Source organism: Protopterus annectens, chromosome 3.part0 (genome assembly GCF_019279795.1).
Source record: "Protopterus annectens isolate FY-2018-M chromosome 3.part0, PAN1.0, whole genome shotgun sequence".
NCBI lineage: Eukaryota > Metazoa > Chordata > Ceratodontiformes > Protopteridae > Protopterus > Protopterus annectens.
This window is the reverse complement of record NC_056731.1, coordinates 776,567,673-776,593,427: the sequence shown is the minus strand read 5'-3', so window position 1 is coordinate 776,593,427 and position 25,755 is coordinate 776,567,673. Positions and strand designations below refer to the sequence as shown.

Below are 25,755 nucleotides of genomic sequence, written 5' to 3'. Positions count from 1 at the left end.
GCACACATTCCTACCCCCTCTGCAGGCTAGCCATGAACTTGTGGCACACAGCATTGATTTACCAAGTACATCTGCAAGCTCAATTCCTGCCAGGAAGGAAAAATACTCTGGCAGACGAACTAAGCAGAAATCTAATGGATCCCCACGAGTGGAAATTGGATCCACAAGTCTTCAGCATGATAACAAAGACCTGGGGATGCCCAGACATAGACCTATTTGCCTCTCCCCACAACTACCAACTACAAAGATTCTGCACAAGGACATCACAAGCAAGCATGGAAAGTGGATGCCGTATCTTTCAGCTGGAAAAATATAACAGTATATGCCTTTCCTCCTCTGCCTCTCCTCCATAAGGTACTCCTCAAGGTCAGACAAGAGAAACCAAAAATTATACTGATTGCCCCAGACTGGCCCCCCCAGCACTGGTACCCAGTCCTAAAGAGCTTGTCTCACTGCTCAGCCTGGACATTACCTCAAATTCCTCATTTGTTGACCCAACAACACAGCCAGATACTGCACAGCCAACTCAAAACCTTAAACCTGGCAGCATGGCAGATAATATAGCCTCTCAAGTCACACCTCTTTCTAAAGCAGTAGTGGATGTTATTTTGGAGGCCAGGAGGCCTAGCACCAGAAAATCTTATGCAGACAAATGGAAGAGAGTCTGTGCTTGGAACCAAGCGCAAGGCATTGACACGATTGTTCCAAATATTCCTCAGAATTTACAATACTTAACTGAGGTGCTGAATAAAGGCCTCTCCTTTAGATCAATTAAAATTCATGCCTTTGCCATTTCAGCTCATTACAATACTGAGCCACCTATTTTTTCTCATCCGTTACTCAGACGGTACCTCAGAGGTGCCGAAAACATAAGACTTCCAAGGAGAGCACCAATACCTGCATGGGACCTCAACTATGTCTTGGAAAAACTCACACTGCCTCCGTATGAGCCAGCCTCTGCAGCTGACATAAAATTCTTATCCTGGAAAACAGCTCTGCTCCTAGCAATAACCTCCGCTAGAAGAGTCTGAGTTACAGGCACTCATGGCTGTGGAACCTTTTATCATTTTCCATCCTGACAGGGTTTCGCTGAGGACAAACCCTACATTTATGCCTAAGGTAGTGTCCAGTGTGGCCCTTAACCAAACAATTCATTTGCCTACTTTTTATCCAAACCCACAGAATAAGGGTGAGAAAATTCTGCATTTCTTTGGACATTCACAGACAGCTACGCTTTTACTTGGACAGAACTAAAGCCTTCAGAAAGACTGATCAACTTCTAGTGGCATATGCTGCAGCATCACAAGGAAAGCCTATCTCAAAACAGACTATTTCAAACTGGATAGGCTTGCATTCATTTCTGCTATTCACAGCATGGCAAATCAGTGCCTAAGGGTATTAGGCCACATTCAACCAGAGCAGCAGACACTTCAGCAGCCGAGCAGCAGACACTTCAGCAGCCGAGCAGCAGACACTTCAGCAGCCTTCCTCAGAGGAGTACCAACCAAAGACATCTTAAAGGCTACAACTTGGAGTTCAGTGCATACCTTTACAAAGCACTATCACCTACCTCTCTACTCTAAATCCAGGGCAGGCTTTGCCACTGCAGTTCTGCAGGGCCTTATAGCCTCTCCTAATCCTGTTTAGCTCCAGCCTCCCAACCTTAGCTTTGGGATTCAACCCAATTGTAATGACTGCAACAGTGAAACACGATGAACATAGTACAGTTGTGTACCTACCATAAATGTAGATGTTCGAGTGTATTCACTGTTGCAGTCCAGGTTACCCTTCCACCATCCCCCTTTCTTCTTTGCTGGGACCTAACTGTACTTTTCTACTCTATACAAACTATGTGGTGTATTTGCTTGTAGATGAAGGAAAAGTTGTTTTTTGTGCATGCATGCTTATTGGCATAATTTAGCCTACCATTTTAGGGGCACCTGACATCTGGGGCAAGAAAAACTGAAGAAAATGGCGTCGGCTGCATCTTGTATACCCCTGGCGCACTGACGTCAGGGAAGAGGCGATAGCAACCGATGCCGGACCTAGACTTCGGAATTCAGGCCGACTGCGGGTAGCCTGCCAGCAGGATAACCCAACTGTAATGACTGCAACAGTGAATAACACTCTAACATCTACATTTATGGTATGTACACAACTGTACTTTTCTATTGGTGGCCAGTATGCATTGTACTACACACATTTTGGAACTCTAGTACGCATGTGTGTGTATGACATGGGTTGACACAGTGCTGTGGATGATGCTGTTGTTGCTATCTGTCATTGGTTTGCATTACTAAGGATAACACTGTCCCAGCTGCATAATCCTTTAGTAATGCACACTGTTCACCTACAGGGTTGCAAGGACCATGCTATCACAAACACAAGAAATTCTCACTTATAGAGTAAAAGTGCATTAGTCTCATGGACCCCTGCCATTAACTAAATATATAATAGAAGGTGTGAAGTTGTACCAAAAAAGAGTTGCATATCAAGAAGGGATAACCTATCTGGTCAGTATCACTGGGAAATAAAAGCCCTCATTAAACATACAAGGCAAGCTTCAAAATACAAAATGGCAAGGATTCCAAAGACAACACTAAAGCTTTCTTTAGTGTTGTTTATAATCTACAGGGGACATCTCAGATCGGGTCACAGTTAATGTAAATAGTCACAAGGTACACTTATCTGACTGACATTACCAGTTTCTTCTCAGACAGTTTGAATGCAGATTTCACCACCCTGTCGTTATACAAGGGCCACATTTCCAGACCAGAAGAATGTAAAACCTGATGATTCGTAGACACTCTAGTTAAAACATCTCTTTACCAAAGTCCAAACCACACTGGCAGTGGTACTGGACAGTGTCCCTGGCTGTGTCATACACAAGCTGACATATGAAGTCACCACTCACCTAAACACTCTGTCCAGATGCAGCCTCTATACAGGTTACATACTTGTGGAATGACGCACGGTAATGGTGTTCACAGTCCACAAGGGTTGAGCTACAAAGTCGTCGTCTTCTCCTTTCGGATGCTCCCATTAGGGGTTGCCACAGTAGATCATCTGTTTCCATTTCTTCCTGCCCTCTGCATCTTGTGCTGTCACACCATCCACCTGCATGTCCTTTCTCACCACAGCCATAAACCTCATCTTAGGGATTCCTCTTTTCCTGTTACCTGACAGCTTCATCCTTGGCATCTATTTCACAATATACTCTGCATCCCTCCTCAGCACATGTACAAACCAAGTTAATCCTGCCTATCTGGCTTGGTCTACTAACATTCAAACCTGGGCTGACCCTCTAATATACTTATTCCTAATCCTGTCCACCCTCGTCACACCCAGTGCAAATGTTAACATAAATTGATTAAGGGTAGAACTACAACATATCCTGGAAACTCTCACCCCTATAAGCCAGACAAGTGTTATCTGGAAGGTTATGGAGCACAGTGTTATGAAACTCATTAACAGCGACATTATGAACCTGCAAACACTGCACCATACCCACTTAGGTTCTCTAAAGGCCAGATCATGGCTCCTACACCTAGTAGACTTCAAGCCAGTTAACAAGGCTATAGGTGAGGGAGGGGAGGTCCACACAGCCATGCTATAGCTCCCCAGCAATTCATACCCATCCCACATTCTGGTATTGTACATAACCTCAACAGACTGACCATAAACGATTGCTAGATGATGGAGTGACAACTGACGCACAGATGTAGGACACACAGTAACATTTGCAGCCTCCATGTACAATTCTATGCCAGTAACAAGTGGCATTCACCTGCACTCAATCCTGGGACCACTCCTGTTTGGCAGATAGCTTTCTTAGGTACAAGCAAACACAGCAGGGATATGTCTGCCCACGTTTGATGAAAATGCATACTGTGGGCTATACTTCATTCTCCAAATGGCACACACATCCTCCAAAAGAGTATCATACAGATGGATACCTGGTGTCAAAATCCTGCTGTAAAGCTATAAGCCAAAGAAAGCATAGTTATCCACTTTTAGAAAACAAAGTATCCCCAGAGTACCACATAGGTAGTAGCCCCCAAAATGTGGAACAAGTACTAATGTATGCATAGAGCGTTTAGTCATCTCTCCTTTGATAATCACATTACCAAAGGGTTTTAGAAAGCCCTCTGTGGAGCACATAAGCAATAAAGGGTTTGTATGCAGATCCACAGAGTTTGTTACACACCTATAATGATTAGTCATCTTTGCCAGACTTTGCTTGCTTTGGAACAGGATTCAAATATACCTCAAGCATATAAACCCTCACTCACACTCTTCAATAGAAACCGTGATGAGTGGATGTGAAACAGAAGACGTAGCCCAGGGATCACTGCAGTGGCTAAGCTTGTCACAAGCATACAGACGTGACATAAGGTCTGGGAAGCGCCAGCACGCTCTGGCAAAGATAACAGATGCTTTTATGGAGAAAGCAGAGTACCCACCTATGAATTAATTGAGGTCACGTGTATGCATATGGCTTTGCCCCACAGCTACCTTATATGTGTTATGCACATACAGCTGTCATTGTGATATGTCATACACTAGAAAAATCAAAACCCACTCCACATTGACCAATAGTGTCACACACACTCGCACACCTGGAACACACGCACAGTTAGCAAGTGCAGGATTCAAATTCCTACCTAACTACATTATGATACTAGAACAGTACACATTTACACGACACGCTTTACACATTACTGGGATTTCACCTTCCCGCAGGTATATTTGTAGGATGGTGACATCATCAGACTTGACAAAGATGAGTATATCACTTTTAAGTGGTGTGAGTATTCTCCAAACAATTGCTCCCTCCCCATGGAGGCACACACACTCACAGTTGGCAAGTGCAGGATTCAAACCCCTGCCTAACTACATTATGATACTCGAGCAGTACGCATTTACATGACGCGCTATACACTTTACTAGGATTTCACCTTCCCACAGGTATATTTGTAGGATGGTGACATCAACAGACTTGACAAAGATGAGTATATCACTTTTAAGAGGTGTGAGTAGTCTCCAAAAAGGGTGCTCCCTCCCCAGAGAGACACGCGCGTGCAGGCACACACACACACACACACACACACACACACACACACACACACACACACACACACACACACACACACAGTTGGCAAGTGCAGGATTCAAACCCCTACCTAACTACATTATCATACTAGAGCAGTACGCATTTACATGACGCGCTATACACTTATACCTGTGGGAAGGTGAAATCCCAGTAATTTGTAAGATGGTGACATTATCAGACTTGACAAAGATGAGTATATCACTTTTAAGGGGTGTGAGTAGTCTCCAAAAAGGTTGCTCTATCCCCAGGGAGAGACAGACACACACATACACAGTTGGCAAGTGTGGGGTTCTTAATCCAAACTACTTCTTTACACTTCAGCAAGCAATATGGAGTTACAGGGTGCAATACAGACGTTACTCGCTGACAGTTTGCCCAAAGATTTTTTTCACATTTGCTAACCTCAGCAGGCTTATCATACTAGGTGTATTGTATGCATAGGCCATGACCATATCCTATATGGGTTGATGCACCACATGCTGGCACACACACGGTCAAACCGGTGGCTAAGCTCTGTCAACCCAATAGTGGACAATGCAGTGGTATATGCATGACTGTAGCTTGAGGCCATAATTTTGACACCACATCTGTCTGAGACTCATTTTAAGGATGTCTCTGTTGTCCCAAACATCGATTATGACAACCTTTTTGCAGTCATCCACAAACTTTGATAACCATAGCCCTCGTGTGTTTGACTGTACTTTTGAATAGTATACACCAGACAGGAGGGGTCCCAGGACTGCGCCATGGGGGACAGCAGTTATTACCAGCTTACAGTCCAACAGGGAGACCGCAATTCTTACCTTGTGGGATCTATCTCTGCCCCAGTTGGCAATCCATCAGATGACATATGTGTTTATGCACAGGTTGTTGATTTTGTGGATACGACATGTATGTGGGATGTTGGAAAAGGTCTTTTCAAGGTCTATGTAGGCCGCGTGGAGCTCATTTCATTGATTTATGTCCTGGGTAACTGCCTTGCAAACTGTCTAGCAGGTCTAGGGACCATGATCTGCCCCTGACCAAACCAAAATGGGTAGGGTTGGGTGTTTGTAGGCTCCCAATAGCTTTGTTTATGATTTCCATAATGATGGGCTCCATGGCCTTGTAGATCAGGCTCATTAGGCTTATAAGACAATAGTTCCCATGGTCTGTTGTGCACCAACACTTGTGGAGTGTGCCAAACGTTGCTGTAACCCATGCAACAGTTTCATATCCTGTACAGAGGGTGAGTCTCAACAGACTGTTCAGGTGCAGGGTCTGTTTGTTTTGGAGTTCACATATGACACAGCCAGGGACACCAAGTCATACCATAGACGCCGTGTTTTTAGGTTTGGATAGAGCTGTTTAACCATTGTATATGTGATTTCTGGGTTTTCACAATCTCCAGGTATGGTAATGGGCCCTTTTGTCAGTGAGAGGGGAGTAAATATGTATGAACCTGTCTGACAAGATGTTGGCAATGTCAGTCATGTACATGTATTCATTTACACTTTGCACTAACTCAGAACATATATGAGTTTACATTGATATTTATGACATAGCTAAAGAAAGCTTCATGGTTCTCTATGGAATCTTTGGCAATATTTTTGGCAGCTTGGCTTGGATAATGTTAGGAGTGTTCATTGTTTCATGATGATACTAATCGGAGATTTATTGATCTTAGTATTTTAACTTTCTTTGAACAACTTAAGTACTTGTATTACATAGTTTGATTATGACAGGGGTCCAATATATCATATGGGTATGTTTTCATATCACTGTGTGCGCAAGACAGGATTGGTGAATAGTGACATGTGTCTGGAGTAAGAACTGCAACTGCCAGATATGTGTGGCCCACTGCTGTACTCGGACATGGCCTAAGTGTGTGAGCATGCCCAGTATGACCTTTCAGTATGTTGTTGACTGAAATTTGCAAAATTTGTTTGTGTGCGAACATGCCTACTATGGGCATATATACTATACGTGTGTGAAAAATCAAGTTGGTTTTTACTCACCTTTGTGTTGTACATCGACAGGAAGCACGCTGTTGCCTGCAGGGCTTCCATGAGTTAATTTGCATAGACTTATCAACATTTCTACATACAGGGGGGGCAGCTATTATTTGTACATTTTTACCCGGGGGGCACACTTGATTGTTACTGTGGGTGTACATGGGATGAGGGGTACACCTGACACTTACACATTTGGTAGGCCTGCACTGCTATGTCAGGTACTCCATTTCAGTCTGTACTGTTGCCTATCTTACTGGCTTGAGGTATACCACTGTACTACAGACCTTGGGTTCCAATTACACGCATATTAGTTTGTGACTTCATAGCCTACCCAGCCCACATCACACTGCCTGGGCCTGCTGTTATCTGTCTGCATAGGCCTGGGGGGAGGTTACCCATATGCCTGTTCAGAGGGCATGATACAGCATTTGTTTGTGTTTGCGTTTGTGTACAATTGTCCTGCTGGCTGTGACTATTAGGTATGTGACCCCCCCCCCCCAACTGGTATGTGTGAATGACTTAAGTTGTGTCTGTGCCAGTGAAATGCTATCATGGCTTAGTGGTTCAGTACTGTTACTATAGTGCACAGTATCCTAAGTTCGAGCCCTGTCACTGCTTTTTATTTTCCTGCTGGGCAGACCTGACTGGTTAAGGAACAGTAAAGCAGGTGTGAGCGTGTTTACCCGACTTTGCTCAACGTTGCCCAACTTTGCTCAACGTTGCCCGACATTGCACTAGTGAGCGCAGTGCGCAGCTACACGCAATTGTATATAATATGCCCAATACTGGTAAAATGTGCTTAGCAGTGCTTTATATTGCTTAAAATAGAGCAATCATGCCTCAGGTGGTGCTGCAGGGCTGCCTCTGTCGGATGCACATAGTACACTTTCTGTACATGTTTGAAAACAGGTAGTGTCAAGTTAGGCATCCCTTTTACTGTATGTGCACGTCAGAGAGAGGTGTCATTTCCAGGGTTCCTACTGAGTCAGTGTAAGTGCTATGCGTTGCCTCTTTGTCAGGGCATACTGGGCATGCCTCCTTCTGCCTAGTGGGGCAGGCTCAGGTTGTTCCTCCTCCAAGTCACGCTGTGCCTGTGCAGGCCTTGGCAATGGTGGGGGGCTGTTTGGCCCTGCCCCGTGCTGTTCCTGCTGCAGCTGTTTTTGCAGGATCGTATTGTGTAGCATGGCACATACCATAACAATTTGGGTACATGTAGTTGGTGAGTACTTCAAGTCACCACCAGATGTGTCCAGGCACCGGAACCGTGACTTGAGCATCCCAAACACACGCTCAATTATGTTTCTTGTTTGTGCGTGTGCCTCATTATGGAGTTCTTGTTCAGATGTGTGTGCATTTCTGATGGGTGTCATCAGCCACAGCTCCAGTGCGTATCCAGCATCCCTCACTAGGTGACCATCAGGGATGTCCCCACTGGCAAATCTCTGGTACAGCTGCGTCAGATGCCATGTGGGAATCGTGATAGCTTCCAAGGCAGCCAGCACACACATTGTATTATTATGCCCTGGGCATTGCACACGACCTGGCAGTTGATGGAGAGGGAGCCCTTGCGGTTGATGTCGACCCTACCCCGCTCACCGGGTGGTGCTTTGATGCATATGTGCTTGCAGTCTGTTGCACCCACTACCTCCGGGTATTCTGCTATTTGGTGGAAAAGATGCATATTGCTGGCCAATGCCTCATGGGAATTGGGGAAATATACGTGGTCACCGACATGTGCTGACATGGCATCCAGGAACTGGTGGAGTACCCTGAAAGTTGATGCCTGTGAAATCCCCATCATATCACCAGTTGGTCTTTGGAAGGTACCTGTAGCTAGTATTCTTGGGCCAACACATACCACTGGGATGGGTTCCCCTCTGTTGGTTCTGTGTGAGAGGCGTGGCCAGCACAGCTCAACAATTTGCTGTAGGAGGTCTCTGTCCACCCTATAGCGCTCCACTATCTCCAGCTCATGTAGCCCCTGGTAGGTTACCCTGGGTCTGTACACTCTTCTCAGTCTCCTCAATGTGGGTTGCTCAGCAGCATTCACATCACCACCACCCTCAGCACCTTGCACATGTTGGTTTATGATAGCAAGAGCAGCTCTTAACATTTTGTCTGACTTAAGCTTTTCCCCTCTTTGTATACTGCAGTGTTGCAGAGTTCTTGAGAAAAAACAGGGGGGATGGTGTTTGCAGAGTTTAAAGTGCTGGGCTGGGCTAGTCTGCTGCCTGTGTAATTGGCTGTTTCTGATATATTTCCCCTGGCAGCTCTGCTAGTTCTCCTTGGTTAACTTCCTACTATTTTTTTCCTTCCTTTTGTCTTTCTGTTTCTGCCTGGGGGGGAAAGTGCCGCGCATATGCGCATACATGCTGTGTGCATGTTTGAAAGGAGTTTCCTATCTTTTAACAGTGTGCACCTTGGGTTTGAGGTTTTCAAATAGGACAACTGTAGGCATGCCTCTTGCAATCCTGAGCAACTCAGGGCAAACACAAGCCACTGTGCTCCAATTAGCTTACAGCCTGTCTGGCACACGCCCTCATGAAGTCACCTATATTCTACTCTTCTACTCACCTACCCCTACTCTTACACTCTTGGGACATGCCTCACATGCTGGTGAAAATTGGGATTCACTATCCTTATCCTCATTTGCATAGGATTGCCTAGTAATTCATGGTTACATCTCTCACACTGAGCTCCCCCCCCCCTTAGCAACCACTACTCGGTGGTCATGTTGTCTTCAGCCTGCCATTCACCTGCATGGCAGAATAAGCTTTTTAGTGAAAATGCCTATTTTTGGCTTTTTTTAAATTATTTTCTTTTTATAAGCGCTGCACATTTGCGCGGTGCTGCGCTATGCTTAAACATCAGAGATCGGGGGAAAAAAGTTAATTTGTTTTATTTTTAAACATTTTTTAATGCCAATGGCCTTATATTTGGCCATTGGCATGCTTCCTCAACTGTATGCGTACTTTATTTGGCGCTGTCGTAGCTCCGTTTAGCTATTTGCAGAAATGTACTCTGTTACCAACGGAGTACATTTCTGCAGCTAACACTAGTCGTCCACGGACAGATTAGTGTTAACTGGATTGCAAATTTACCTCATTTGCATGACTTTCACCAGCAAATGAGGTAATTTGCATATTATGACTCTGTCCGTGCAAGAGTAGCTTTAGCAGCTCTCATGCACGACCTTGCCCGGCTGTACCTGGATCGCACGGCAGATATATTGCTGGCGTGAGCTCCTAAACTCTTCTTGCACTCCGTGCACAACTTTCTTAAACCGGGGGGAATATCCGAGTTGTAGGAGTTTGTCACCATTGCCAGTGCTTTCAATGAGCTTGCATTCACAAGTCATAGGAGAAGTAATTTGTTTGAATGGAGTCCATCTCCAGAAGTTTAGTGGAATCCATTCAGACATTGAAAGATTTTGAAATAAATTCTCTGTGGTCATTTAAACTATGGCTTCTTAAAAAAAAAAAAAAAAAATAAATAAATAAAAATTAAAAAAAAAAAGTAACTGGAATATAACTCTACTCAGATGTAGTGCAACACAGATGGTCTGTGTTCACTGTTTTTAACAAACAGAAATGATTGCAAGTTTGAGGAAACATAAACTGAGACTTCTCCATTCGTATGACTCATAAAATTATAATAACCCTGAAAACCATGTAGTGTAGTAGGCGTTTTGTAGGCGTTTGGTATGTCTGGGCCTTATCAGATTTCATCAACAGTCAAAACCACCCTGTTCAAAACCTCGCAGAACCAGATAGTTCAGTGATCTTATTTACAGGACTTGAAGCAAGGCCTCTTATAGTATTTGAATCAGGGGAAGACCCCTTGCACAACCCTGTAAAAATCTTTTAAAAACTTCAGTTAAGCACGTTGCAAGTGTAGCATTTAGGAAACAGAATAAGTGATAATGATCCTCAACAGCAGCTTTGCGTTTGAAAATAAGTAACTACCACATAGTAAGATGCTTGCAGTTGTATGCCAGCCCTACATGTTTTAGAAAGCTATTAAAGGTACTAGCCTGGCATACTCAAGTGGAAGAAAATCTTGGAGTGTAGTTAACGTCAATGAATGTGTGATCATTTTCCTTGCTGATAAATCTGAAAGTTCTTCCTGAATCACTGCATCTATGCAGTTGAGTGAAGATTGGCCAGTCATTTAAACCTGCAGTAGCAATAACACTATTCAGTCTACCTGCTGTTTTTCTTCATATCTTGTAAATTTCTTCCTAAGACACATACTGTGATATTCCCTTTTCTGTTGTCTTAGGGAACAGAGTGCATAGCAAAGCAAAGCGTCACCAATAACTGTGATGATGAAGTTGCAGACTGAGGTGCAACAAAAGACAACGTAGAGGAACCCTCCAATGAATTACTGTAAAAGCAACATAGAACATTGTTTGTCGGATCTAACCTGGGCACAGATTCTACCCCACCTAATGCCCTTTGTCACCTTTTCCTGAAAATGCTACCAGTTGGAGAATCTCGATTATGATCAATGTGCTTATTTCCTTTTTGGTTGTAAGGATCATTGACTGCACCATAACTGGAACGACTAGAAATGCAGAAAGTGTATCCCCATTAGGATGCTTATATAAATTAGCAACTGGAGAAGTAACCTATAGTATTTGAATATGAAACTTGTTCATTGGAAACGTTAGTTGAAATAGCCTCTAGGGAACCATATTGATCATTTTTAGGGGTATCGCCACCAATGGAGAATGGATCAACTTCATGAGAAATTTGCATTACATGAAACTGCAATCATGAGACTGGTATACAGCATCCACCTGGGTACTAAAGTTATTATGCTTTATGTACTGTATTTGCATGGTGAGATGGTATAAGGTAAATACATTTTTGACATGCATTCTGGTTAGGACAAATGGAAAGGGGTCTCTGGTATACTTAAAAATTGATAAATCCAAAAAGAGAGTCGAAAAAGAAGTTGAGAAGCTTGATGCACCACACAATTTCTTGTACAAAATGAACGCTTTATTCACAATCCGCGTTTTCGCCCCCTATGGACTTCATCAGATACACAACCCCTAGTGAACATCCATTAATATACATAGATTCATTTCATTTAACCAATCATTTAATGCCTATTGATTCAAACCAACAAATGAACTTGCTTTGTCAATTAACTATTACATTTATTCCTATTCATTTAAAACACTATGTATGTTGTTAAAACAAATAAATTATTGTGCAATTTTTAATAATTAAATACTTTCTAAAAAAACTTTAACTAATAAGTCAAACACCACTATGGTTTAATTTATTTAAAAACATGCCCTAAAATAAATTATTTTATATGTTCATTTAAAAAATTATTTCATGAAACCCAGTTTGTATGGACTTTAAATGTAGATTAGTGCCATCTGCTGGTCTTTATAAATTACTACATCCACCTTTTTATATTTTAGCAGCTCTTAATTTTAATAATGGTAAGATGGATATATATTCATTTAGACCAGGAAATTTATTGGCTTCTAGGGCCACTTGCCACCACAATTCTTTGTAACTAATACTCTCCTCCCAAGGACCTCCTCTGATATCTTTTTTAACTTGGTCCAATACAAAGAATTTAAAATCATTTTCTTTGCATGTAAGTGCATTGGTTTCTTTGCATTTACCCATTTCGTATGTATGCTCATAGATCCTCTTTTTCAAGGATCTCTCAGTTTTCCCTACGTAGTAGGATGAGCATCTCATGCATATTGCTAAATAAACCAGCCCTATAGAATCGCAATTAAAGTAGCCCTTACTATATAGCCATAATTTCTTACTTTCTAAATCTATTTTCTCTTGGTTGATAAACCCACACTGCCTACACTTTCCACATTTATAGGTACCTACCCTTGATGTATTACCTCTGTCACCCAGTCTTCTTTCTACCTTTCCAGTTTCCAAAATATTTTTTACGTTAACTGAATTCTTAAATACCACCTTTAAGTTTTGCTCTGGAAGCCCTTCCAAGTCGGTTAAACTTTTAAATTTCTCCCATTCTTTTTGAAATAACCATTTCACTGACTTGTTTAGGGCGTTATACTCAAGAACCAATGCTTGCTGAAAGCTTTCGTTCTCAAAAACCCCATTGGTCTCCATATTTTGTACATTTTCTTTCTCCCCTGTGATGGGTTTGAACCTTCCCTTTCTCCCTATTGTAACTTCATCCCTCAAATTTTTAATAAACTGCTCTGGATATCCTCTTTCCTGGAACATCTGTTCTAATTTATCACATTCTTTTATAAAGTCAGTTTCAGAGCTTGTCATCCTTGAACCTCTAACGAACTGCCCCTTTACTAAATTCCTCTTGCAATAAATGGGGTGTCCGCTGTCAAAATGAAGGAATGAGTTTACATATGTTTCTTTTCTAAATACCCTTGTGTCAAAAGAATGTCTATTTTTATAAATCTCAATATCCAAATATGCTATGCTTTTGCTGGACATATTATATGTGAACTTCAAAAAATCCGTTGCAAGACTAATATATTTTATAAATTCCTTCAACTTATCCTCACCCCCCATCCAAAAAATTATTATGTCATCTAAAAACCTCTTATATAACTTGCAGTATTCCATGTAGCCAGATTTAAATATATATTTTTCCTCCCAATTGGCAAGTACTAAATTGGCAAAAGTAGGGGCACAAGCTGCCCCCATTGCCACTCCTTGAATTTGTTGAAAAAATTCACCTTTGTGAATTAAAAAATTATTTTTCAAAATCAAGTCCATGAAGCTTATACATGCTACCTTGTCTTCAAATTTTAATTTTTTATCGTTAAATATCTCCTCTTCAAACATTCTAATTCCTTTTTCATATGGAATGGATCCAAACAGGTCTACTACATCTATTGTCACAAAGATAATTTCTTTGTCAAATATTTCTAGAGTTAATTCTCTAAGTAGGTCCCATGAATCTCTCAATATTGCTTCCTTATTTATCCATATGTGTTTTGTTTTGACATCCACAAATTTTGCCATGGGTGTAGTTTTTGAACTTCCTGCTGCTACAATGGGTCTAAAGGGGGGATTTTTGCTATCTTTATGAATCTTCGGTATACCGAAGATGGCAGGTAATCTTTGGCTTGCTAACCCTTAGGTATGCCACCATTTTCCCATCAATAACTTTTTCAAGGGCCAAATCTTCCAAAACCATGTCTATCCTTCTATAGGCAATATTTATCTCGTTCTTAGAGACAGTCCTATACTTAGTTGTATCCATCAAAATGTCATTCATCTTCCCTTCATATTCTATGACATCCATGATCACAACCCCCCCACCCTTGTCGGGTTTCATAACTCTGATACCTGCACTATCCTTTAATTCTTCCAAAATCTTCTTTTCCCCCATTTCTAAATTGTTCTTGTACTTAACCTTTTTATCCATTCTATTGATCATATTTTCCATATAACTTTCAAGGTTTTTTAGTTGAGCGTGGATAGGTGGGTTAAATATTGATTTATTCCTTAATATTCTTTGTTCTTCTGTCATGTTAATATTATTCCTATCAATACCTTCCTTTCTAAATAGAAGTTCCAAATTCATTTTTCTCATAAATAATTTTATGTCCAACAAAGTTTGTACCTTATTCCCCTTGACTAATGGAATAAATTTGAATCCTTTTTCCAACAAAGAAAAATGTTCACCCCTCAACTCTATATTACTAAAATTGTATATGGTGAACCCATCTTTTGTGTACTTATTACCTTTTTTCTTTATTCTCTCAGTTGTTTTCCGTATTTCACTGGTCAAAGGGTTTAATGCATATATCTCCCCTTTCCTCTTGTCCCCCCTCCCCTGTGAAAATTTCTTTGATTACCATTCCTAAAATGTTCTTCCCCCTCATATCTTCCTAGTGGTGGGAATTCAGTATCATAGTCATCGTAAAAAGTTTCCGTTTGGGGCTCCCCTATTCTGTTGTCCACATAATATCCCCCTTCCTTCTTATGGGTATTTTTGTGTAGGGATGCCCCATTATACACTGGTTTTGGATAACTTATATCCTTTTCATATTCTAAGATATCCCTTTTTAACTTATCCATCTTTCTTTTAACCAATACATCACATCTTCCATCTATGTCTCTTTTAAGTTCCATATATTTTTGTCTCTCTTCTTTAATACTATAAACTAGGTCTTCCTTAACTAATCCATCAAGTTCAATAATTTGTTCATGAATTGTTATTAAATTTCTATTATTTTCATCAATAATGCATTTCACAATCTCCAAACCACAATTATTAAAAACATTTACAAGTTCATTATGAAAAGTAGACCCTATCTGTACATTGTTTGGGTATTTCCAAGTACGAAGTCCCTTAGGGACTATTTTCCGTCTCAAACATTCTTTGAGATAACCATTTTCAACTATAATGGATTTATATTTGTACATCAACTTAGAAGCATTGTCCACCTTTTTGCTAAAAGAATCAGTGTTGACTGCTAATCGGTGTTGCCCCACACCATTTTCAAGGTTAAAGTTAACATTAAAGTTAAAGTTACATTGTTCTTTCAACCATTGATTCATGCTTAAAAATTGCACACTAATGGCTGAAAGAAGCTGAAGTGCTTTATAATAGAAAGAGATTCACATGCCAGGTTGACTTATTGGTCCAGTTTTTGAAGTCTTCCAAAACCCAACCTAGTCTGAGCACCCCAACGCAGTCATTGAGGAAATTAATGAACTCCTGGAGGAATATATTTGCATAACCAAGCAGATAGTAGGTAAGGTGGAATACCCAATTTGCTACTTTATCCAGAACATATTCAGAGGAGTGGGTGGCAGAGAACTGCCACGCTATCTTCAGGCCAGTCACTTCTGGGGAAGAGAATTGAGAGAAAAATGGGGCGCAGCAGCTGCCAAGTATGGGCCAAAGTTGGAACCATTCTAGGTGTCCAAGATAAGTGTCATTTTAAGCTCCTGAAGCAAATTAGACATAACCCTTGGATTGTTATCGTGAGCTAAATAATGGAATATAGTAGTATAAAATGAACCAGTATAAACCAGGTCCTCGGAATATGACATGGTCATCCAAACCTTTCAGTATTTTGCAGAGCACTAAAGTATGAGATGCTGTGGACCGTTTCACATGAGGGCACCAGCTAGTAACCTGTATGTGGGCCAAATCTTTGTGAATAGAGTTGACCACACTAACTTCACACTCTGTCTTCAGCTTGTGATTCTTATGACCAACATTTGAAATATCTGTAGGTAACTTGAAAGAGCAAAAATGGCTTAGCATCACAATTAGGTAATTAGTGTAATAAATCCTGCAAAATTGTTATGCAATAAAAATTGCAGTCGGCTCGGACCAAAAAGCAGATCCAAATAAGGTTGTAAAATTCAGTAAATTATACTGAAAATAATATGCAGTAAATTCTGTTATTTAAAATATGCATTTAGGAAATAAATACTGGTAAATGGACACTAGTTGTCTAAAGGCTTAAGTTAAGCAATGTTCAGGGTAAATAGTGTAGTGGCAACCAAAATTTCATAAAACAGGATGGATGAAGGGTCTTGTCTTCTGAGACTCTGGTCTAAAATAAGACACTAATGTAATGATAAAATATCCCATGAAATCTCCTGGAAGCTGTTGGTCACTAAACATTGCAAAGTAGGAGTAATACTCTCCATAGCAAGCTTGAAGTTGTTCCACGAGTAAAAATTAACAGAAAACCAAGGATGATGATTTCTTAGTCTAAAATTCCCACCATAATTATATGCAAGTGAAAAATCTCACTATTATTGTATAAAAGTGACAAAATGTTATTGCAGCCAGACCTCTGAATAAAACTGCTCTAGAAGACAATATGCCTTCAAACGTTTTTTGAGTCTTTCTCAAAAATTGTAGTGCTATGACATGGTGAGGTTCTCATGTTTGCAGATTTGCAGTAATATAACTGTCCTCATGGAGACTAACTTTTAACTGTGACATATGACAAAGTATCAGTGTGTAATTCTATTTTCTGTGTGTGCTTATATTGTGCCATCTATTTTGTAAGGCTAGACTTTTTCTATATTAGCACTCCCATACCTCTCTGTCCAAGATTTATTTTAATAGCATACTTCTTTGTATGGGACATTTTTGAAGGATTTAGATGTCTTTTTGAAATGTGTCCGTTTCCTAAAAAGTTTTCCTTATTTATGGAAAATGAAGGAGTTGCCATGGGGAATTTTATATAGCCTACTCCGATCTCTTTTGTTGAAAAAAAAACATGTTGATAGTTCAGCAGGAGGAGGAAAGGCTTTTTTATTGTGGCTACTGCATAAGGACATTGTAAAGAGACTAGAATACAATACTTTCAGTAGAGATAGTGTCTCTCTGCACCCTTCCTGCTATATGTAATGACCTCTAACCTAAGTGAGCCTTATGTTTGAGGATAATCTTGAGCCACCCTTTGTAAGAACCACTTCTATGTAAGTGGTATTCTTACATATGTCCTATGAGTGGTGTTTAGAACTAAAGGTACTAGGGAGTTTTAATATATACTAAGTAACGGTTATAGTTTTTATTTATCATTCAGACAGTAAGTGTTCCAGTAGTACTTGTATGTGTCTGAGACTCAAATGGAAAGTAATGGCTAATGAAGAAGCTGTTTATTGGCTGGTACGCCTGTTACCGCATTGCTCCCTTAAATATCTCAATTTCTGCACATGCAAGTCTTTCTTCTTTCTCTTCCATTATTACTTGCCAGTTAAAAAAGTAAACTTGACCAAAAACAGATGTTAAAACCATTTTTTTTCAACATTAATAGCCGAAAAAGAGAACCCGCGTTATCTTTTACATAAGCAGTTCCTTTGGCACTATTGTTCGTTTTAAAGTTCATATAAAAATGTAGAGTGGGAGAGTGAAAGACAAGGAAAATGTTTCATCATGGCTTCATATTAAGCTTACAGTTGAAAGGGTCAGCAAGAAGTTTGGCCATGACACCTCTTTGTATTGAGAGTTTATTTGTTGCTAGAAACCACATCTCTATTTGCAGTAGCGATTTACTGAAACTTTGTCATAGACACCATATTGCAAAAGTATAATTTCTTTTTGTCAGATTGTTCAGATAGAAACAGTTTTTTGATAGACCTGGTTCATGATAATGTAGTTTTTAATGTGGTGTTGGTGGGACAGTCTGGTAAGCTTGCCTGCATTGCAAACTGAACTGAGCTAGGGAGCACTGTACTGCTGTGTTGTAAAGGATAAGGGATTTTCTTCCCACCATTTCATCAAGGATGTGCCATTTTGATGTAGGATTACTTTTTATGTCTTTCCCCATCTGGTTCATAGGTATGTACTAGGCTAATGGCCCTGGAGCCTTTCCAAGTCTAGCTGATAGGATTACCCTGGCATCGTGCCACTTGACCTTAGTTCCCAGTGCCTCTGTCGAGTAGAGCCACTGGAGTGATCCCTGGGGTGAATTTTGTATTTCCCATCTACTCATCAAGATTTCTGTTGAAGAGGGCCAGTGGGGTGCTCTGTTTGACATGTATGGGAAGTCCATTCCATAGCATGGGCAGTCTCTGGGTTATGAACCTGTCCCCCCAGCACGTTCTGTTGATTTGTGATAATGAGGTTGAGGTCTCTGGAATGTGTGGTGCAGAGGGATTGGGATTTCTTTAGATGTAGCATTTCTAACCGAGCTGGGTCAGATATTGCTTTGTAGGTCAAGCAGAGATCGCCGCTAAGTAGGCGATATGAGACAGAGAATAGTTGGAGTATTTTGAGTCTGTCTGTATAGGACAAGTGTTTAAGGCCTAGAATCCACTTTGTGAGGTACTTTTGTGGCCTCTCCGGTTGTTGCAGGTGTCTAGTGGGGTACATGCCAAATGGGGCATTGTACTCGATGATTGGCCTAATGAGGGAAGAGTAGAGGGAGACAATGACCTCTTTCTTCCTGGATGCAAAACCCTTTGTAATGAGATGTGCCACATAGAAGGACTTTCTGACCACAGTGGCAGTGTGGTGGTCAAAAGAGAGGTTGCTGTCAACCTGTATTCCCAGATCTCTTATAACGCCTTCTGTGTTCAGTGGACTTCCATCGATGTGGTAGTTCACGGGAACTGGGTTTTTCCCAAAGGGGGTGGCAACACATTTTTTAGCATTGAGCTTAAGGCCATGGTTCTGACACCAGTCGGTGGTCTCACTGAGGCCTTTCTGTAGGATGTCAACATCACTTGAGTTAATAATGGCTCCCAACTTTCAATCATCTGCGAACTTTGTCAGCCAGAGTCTCTTCGTGTTGGCCTGGACTTCTGCGAAGTAGATGCCAAACAGGAGAGGACCCAGGACTGATCCTTGTGGGACTCCACTCGTGAGTGGTCGGCAGTCTGACTTGGAGTCTGCTGCTTTCACACTGTGGGTTCTATCTGTGAGCCAGTTTGCAACCCACCTAGTGATATATAGGGGTTGATGCCTAGCTTAGTGAGTTTTTCTATGATTCTTGAGTGGGGAATGGTATCAAAGGCCTTGGCCAGATCAAGGTAGGCTGTATGAACCAACTTGCTTTCATCCACAGCTCTGGTGACTGACTCAAAGAAGTCGACCAAGTTGAGCAGGCTTGATCTACCCTTCACAAAACCGAACTGTGTGGGATCCAGAGTTTGGGGATTCCCTATATCCTTGTTTATTAGATCCATGATGACGCATTCCATAGCTTTGCACATCACACTTGTCAGGCTAATGGGGCGATAGTTCCCAGGGTTCTGTAGTCACTCCTTCTTTGTGGAGAGGGATGACTATAGCAGTGTGCCGTTCGGTAGGGACAAAGCATGGGGTGAGGCTGTGATTGAACAGGGCACACAAGTGAGGTGCCAGTTCACTCTGTAGTTCATGTAGAACACTGCCAGGAATATTGTCAGGTCCCATAGAAGCCGTATTCTTGGCCTTGGACAGTGCTGTTTTAACCTGTGCAGCAGTAATACTGTGTGCCTGGCAATCTACTTATTCGTAAGATCCTTATGGTCTTTCACCTGAGATGATTTGTTTTTCAAATGAGTATATGCATTTTAGAGCTGATGTGAACTGTAACTTGATTGCTTGGTCAGATGCTCACACATTTGTTCTGTTAAACCAAAATGAAAGGTTGTAGCCTTATCAATGTATGGCAAGCCTTAAACTATTCAGTCAGTAATTATAAATAAAATAGCCAAATGAATTGTGTAGATAGCATGCCTACTGTGATTGTATTTTGATAGAAGGTCCACTCCAGCAGTGATGGTTCCCTGTAATCATTGTGGTTATAAATCCAAATTGTCTTGTCCCAATTGCCAGGAGTATGGTAGGAGTTGCATGTAAGCAGGCAGAGGCTTAATTAAGCTGCTGAAATTCAGATATGCTGTAAAGAGGGAGGCCTAGGAAATCTCTGTACATTTCCTTATAGCACACGTGGTGCAGTTTTAAGACATTTAAATAGTCCATTTTTCAGTCACTTTTATTTCTTTTGTAAGTACCAAGCGACTGCTTGTGAAACCCTGATTCCCCTGTTAGCTGCCAAAAAGGTGCTGGTTGTAGATATGAGCAGAGTATTTTCTTTGCTTGTGGAAGTTATGCTGGCCTTATGTGCAATTTTTTATATAGCGGTATTAAAGCTTCCTAACAGTTGATGAATATGTTTGTGATGCAGATTTATTTTTTAATAAGTAAAATCCTGGGTGGCGCTGTGTTGCAGCAATTAGTTTGTTTTCCCCACAGTACTTTGCTCTTCAGTTTCAGTTTTCATGTGGGATGCCTTTCGTGCAAAGTCTGCACATCTGCCTTGTATCCATGTGGGTTTTTTGGGGTGCTCTGGTGTCTTCCCACATTTAGATTTGCAGTCTCCAAATTGCCTATAGGCATGCAAGCAGTGTGTGTGTGTGTATGAACATGCCCTGTAATGGGATGGCACTGGATAAAAGTTAATTGAAGAATGAATAGAAAGGAAAACTTTTTTTAAACCGTTCATTTGTAGCAGTTTCTTTCATTGACCAAAACATTTGGATTTCTCATCTGTATTTTTCTCCCTTTGGAAGTGCCCATTAAATGCCATACAAGATGTATAACTCTGTTCTTCATCTTTGTTATAGCATTGCTCAAAGCTTATTACAAACTTCATAGTCCATTAGTTCAAATAAGTTGTGTAAGAACATGTTTGAACCACTGATGCTGTCATTCATAACCTATAATATTTGTAGAACATGTGGATAGTTTACATCTGAATGTGTAAAAGAGTAATGTGCAGGGTTTCTTTTTCAGATTTCTACCCAGTATCCTGTAGTGGACCATGAGTTTGATGCAGTTGTGGTTGGAGCTGGTGGAGCAGGATTACGAGCGGCATTTGGACTTTCGGAGGCTGGATTCAATACAGCATGTGTTACAAAACTTTTCCCTACAAGATCACATACTGTAGCAGCACAGGTGAGTAGTAGTAATTCTTGAATTACATTTGTCATTTCCAGTTTAGTTTGCAGCTCCCTTTTCACTAGTTGACCGTGGTTAGAATTAAATTAATGTTAGTATCTCGTAGTACATCACTTTGGGCTTGCTTTACAAAACTAGAAGAAGCATACATGTATCTGTTGCTGGGCTGAGATCACAAGCTCTGGGACTGATGATGAGTTTTGTCAAGGAGCTTGTATTGTGAGGATTTATGCCAGAGTCTATGATAACTCTCTAGTTTGTCTGAAATGGTTCTGAATTCAGAAGGGAAATACGTAAGTCTAACAGCACATCATTTAAGTTATATTTCTAAATTAACTTTTTTCTGTTGGCATGCTCTGCTTCAAAACAAAATTTACACAATACATTTTTTTTAAAAATGGTTGTTTGCCAGTAAGTCATGGTAAACTCATCTTACGATGTTGCAAATGTTAAACAGATCACCCTGAAGAGAAATGATAACTACAATGAAACTGTAAATGTAATCTTGGAGAGTAACTCTGGGCCCTGACGCCATTTATTTGTTTTGCAAAGAAACTTTGACAAAAACATCTTTTAACAGGTCTGTCTGAAGTCTTGTGAAGTGGAATCTTAACAGTCTGCAAAGAATAATGCCTTCTAATATTGGTAGTACTGAACTGAGTGGTCCGAGTTGTTCCACTGTACCAAAAATTGAATTATTTGTGTATGGATATGATTTTCTGTTCTTTACAAATCCTTGAATGAATTTCTCTCTGCATTAAATATTATACCATTTTTAACAATCAAAGGTAAATGTGGTCTAAATGTAACAAAGTGTATTAGAACATTACTTGAGAATGTAACTGCTGCACTGTTTGTCTCTCCATATTTGAAGCATTAGGTTTTATGGTTGCTTGGAAGTAAAGCAATACATGAATGTTTATATTGACCAGTTTCAGGCCCAGCCCAGGTGAAATGCAAAATATTTCACAAAAAAAATAGAGTAATGTAAGCAAAACATTGTAATGAACAAGGACAGTGCAGTGTATGATCAAGCAATATATACTATACAGTATATGCATTAGTTTCTGAAGTTGATCAGTCTGTAGTGAATCTTGAGGGAGGAGAAGAGACTCTGAAAGGAGATAGGTGACTCATCCTGTGTTGAAACAGGAGCAATTGGTTTGGATGAAGAAGTGGTTTTTGAGTTGCATTTTGAATTTGGAATAAGTGTTGATTTCCTTAATATCACTGGGAGAGCTTGCCAATAAGTAGATGCCTGAGAGGAGGAAGCATGTGCATGCTGTGGAGTTTGGTTCTAGGGGTAATGATAGTTGGTGTGGCTTATGAGTACTTCCTCAAGTTATATGAGGAGTGTTTTCCATGAAAGGGAGTAAATGTGTGGAGCTGAAGTAGTTTGTAGAGTTGGGATCCTAAAAGTATGTTAGAGCTGTTTTATTTGTACCCATTTGGCTTTTGTTTTCTAGAATGATACAGTGATTCTGACATTGGGATGAGTTTGTAATCAGTTGGCAGATGTTGTTAGGAATAGTTTGGAGTGATATACTAAATAAAATGGGACTCTGTATAGATCCCTGAGAGACATCATAAATGGTTTATAAGTGGAGCCCATCTTCTTTACCCAAAGAGGAAAAAAGTCATCCTGTCACAAAAGTTAGTTATCTAGGACAATGTAAAGGATTTTATCTGGTGAAAATTAAGTCTTAATATCCATGTAGGAATACTGTCAGAAACCTTTTCAAGATCTAAATGATGACTGTTGGTAGTCTCAAATTAAGTGCATTGGTAGTATTAGTGTAAAATTTATTAAGAATAATTTATTGCAATCTTTTTTTAGAAACCTGTTAATAAGGATTAGGGACTTAAACGAGATAATGAAGGAACATTTAAGCAGGATACTTTTTCATGTATGATTAGAAGTAAGGTATGCAATTAAAGACCATATAATGTTCTTTGTGTTTCACAGTTGCAGTCATCACATTTGGGTTATCTGCTTGCAGTAGCCCTCAGTCGGCCTGATTATCAAAGTCTTGGGCCCTGCGTCATTTGCTGCCTCATCTTCCATGACGTTGGGTAGTCAGGGGTATAAAGCATGCAGCCGACACCATTATATCAGTCTTTCTTGCGGTGCGGTGCCAGAAGCAGTTCGCAAGTGTCGGTCGGGCGACTCCTGAAATTTTAATTTTCGAGTTTCAGAACCGAAGTCTTCAACTAAAGCTAAGTACCCCATTGGGGAAACTTTTTCTTGCTCTAAACCAAGGTCAGTAAAAGTCAATAACTGTATTTCTTGTGGAAAGCAAATACCTCATAAAGATTTTCATTCATACTGTATTCCTTGCCTAAGCCCTGACCACAGCGTACCTCGCTGTCGGTTTTCTGCCTTATTTAAACCACAAACTATTTGTCGTCTGTATATTTTCGCTTCTAAATATTTTGGTACTCTGTTCAATTATCCAGATACGTCTTCGGTAAGCCACCCGACTACCGAAATTCTGAAAAACCGCAAAGATAAAGACAGAGGTAGGCCACCTAGGTCCAAAGCTGCTGATGACACTTCTCCTAAGCTAGTCGCCAATTCGCCGGTACTCAGTGAGGCACTTTCGCAGCCCCTGATACCCACCACTTCAGATTCGCAGGCCTCTACTGACACCCATTCAGAGTCTGGTATGCCGTGAGATGCTTCAGCTGTGGAACCTGCGGATGTCTCTACCTTGGATGGGTCCGGAGCTGCTGTGCAGGCACCGGCTTCTGAGGGTGTATTCAGGCCTACTGACTTGCATATTAAACTGATGCCATCTTCTTCTTCTAGGCCTAAAACTCGAACCATGCCTAGGAAACAGACGCCCAGACCACATGGTCAGGCCTCTAGGCCTAAAAAACATATGATAAGAATGGCTAAAGACCTTATTACTTTAATCAGGGGAAAACAACCTTCCCCCTCTGAGACTTAGGACTGAATTTGCTTATGATACTTCTGACCAGGATTCTGAGATTTCTGTCTCCTCTGATGACCAGGATTTACCCTTATCTACCTTTGATGATCTTGACGCAGAGGACTCTGTTCCCTCTGCTTCACCCTCAGAGGATTTTTCTTTTGGTGAAACCTTGCATACTCTTAGGGAACATTTTCCATGGGAAAGCCAGGATTACTCTGATTCTAAAAAGAGGCTTAGAGATTTCTTACTCCTGCCACAGAACAGGCCTTTAGCTATCCCTCCTGTGCTGGAGATTGTTGACGATAATTTTTCAGAATCTAGCTTGGCCCCTGACTCTTTACCTCCTGCTCCCAGAAAACCTGATGGATATTGCAGGGTTCCTGATTCTCATAAGTTCCTTTTTAAAAATCCTACTGCAGACCCTGAGACCATTTCACAGGGACCCAAGGGCATTAAGGCTACTACTGCCAAAAATCCTACCCCCTCTGATAGAGATTCCTGGGCCCTGGATAGATGGGGTAAGAAGGTATACACCTCTGCAACCTTGGCCATCAGGGCCTTAAATTGCCAGTTTCATATGTTAAAGTATCAGCAGCATAATATTGGATTGCTTAAACAGGAAATGATGTTGATTCCTGATTGTGCTGAAAATAAGTATTTACAGGATTTAAGGCATTCTGCTGAACAGGTTGGAAAGCATACTTTGCAATGTGGTTTTGATTCACTAGAGGCATCTTGCAGGGCTGCTGTCACTGGGCCTGTACTTAGGAGGCATGCTTGGCTTAAGGAGCAATCTTTGCCAGATCATGTTAAAACTAAATTGCTGGATGCTCCCTTAAATCAGAACCGCCTGTTTGGCAACAAAGCAAAAGAAGTTCTTAAAAAGATGGAGGAAAAAGCTAAAACTATGCAAACTGTTAAGAATTCTTACAAGTGCAGCCTCCTAGATTTAGTAGGCATTGGCCCTCAAAAAATTGGTCCTTTCATGCCTCTTCCAGGACTTCTCAGTTCAAACCCAGAACCAGCAGAACACCCAGGCTTCAGTCCCAGGGTACGCACAGGTCTAAGCAGTGGGGAGCTCCCACTTCCAAATCGGGGAGCAGTAAGACTCCCCCCTATGGTAAGCTGTCTCAATGACTTAACTTTAAAACTTCCAAGCACTTCTCAACTGACTGCTCCTTTAGGGTGAAAGATTGCTCTGCAAGCAAAAAATTGGGAACTCATTACCCAGGACAAATGGGTTTTAAACATAGTTCCCCAAGGATACAGATTTCACTTCCGCACATTACTGACCCCAAACGGTTGG

At 41.0% G+C, this 25,755-nt stretch overlaps 1 protein-coding gene across 2 annotated transcripts in view; it reads left to right on the top strand.

Moving 5' to 3' along the window:
• SDHA (succinate dehydrogenase complex flavoprotein subunit A) overlaps positions 1-25,755 on the top strand; it is an 803,000-nt gene that overhangs the window by 81,500 nt on the left and 695,745 nt on the right. For both annotated transcript variants that reach the window (XM_044065115.1, XM_044065116.1), the window contains exon 3: positions 21,349-21,510. In XM_044065115.1, coding sequence (XP_043921050.1) covers positions 21,349-21,510 — 162 coding nt within the window. The remainder of the gene's footprint in view (positions 1-21,348; positions 21,511-25,755) is intronic.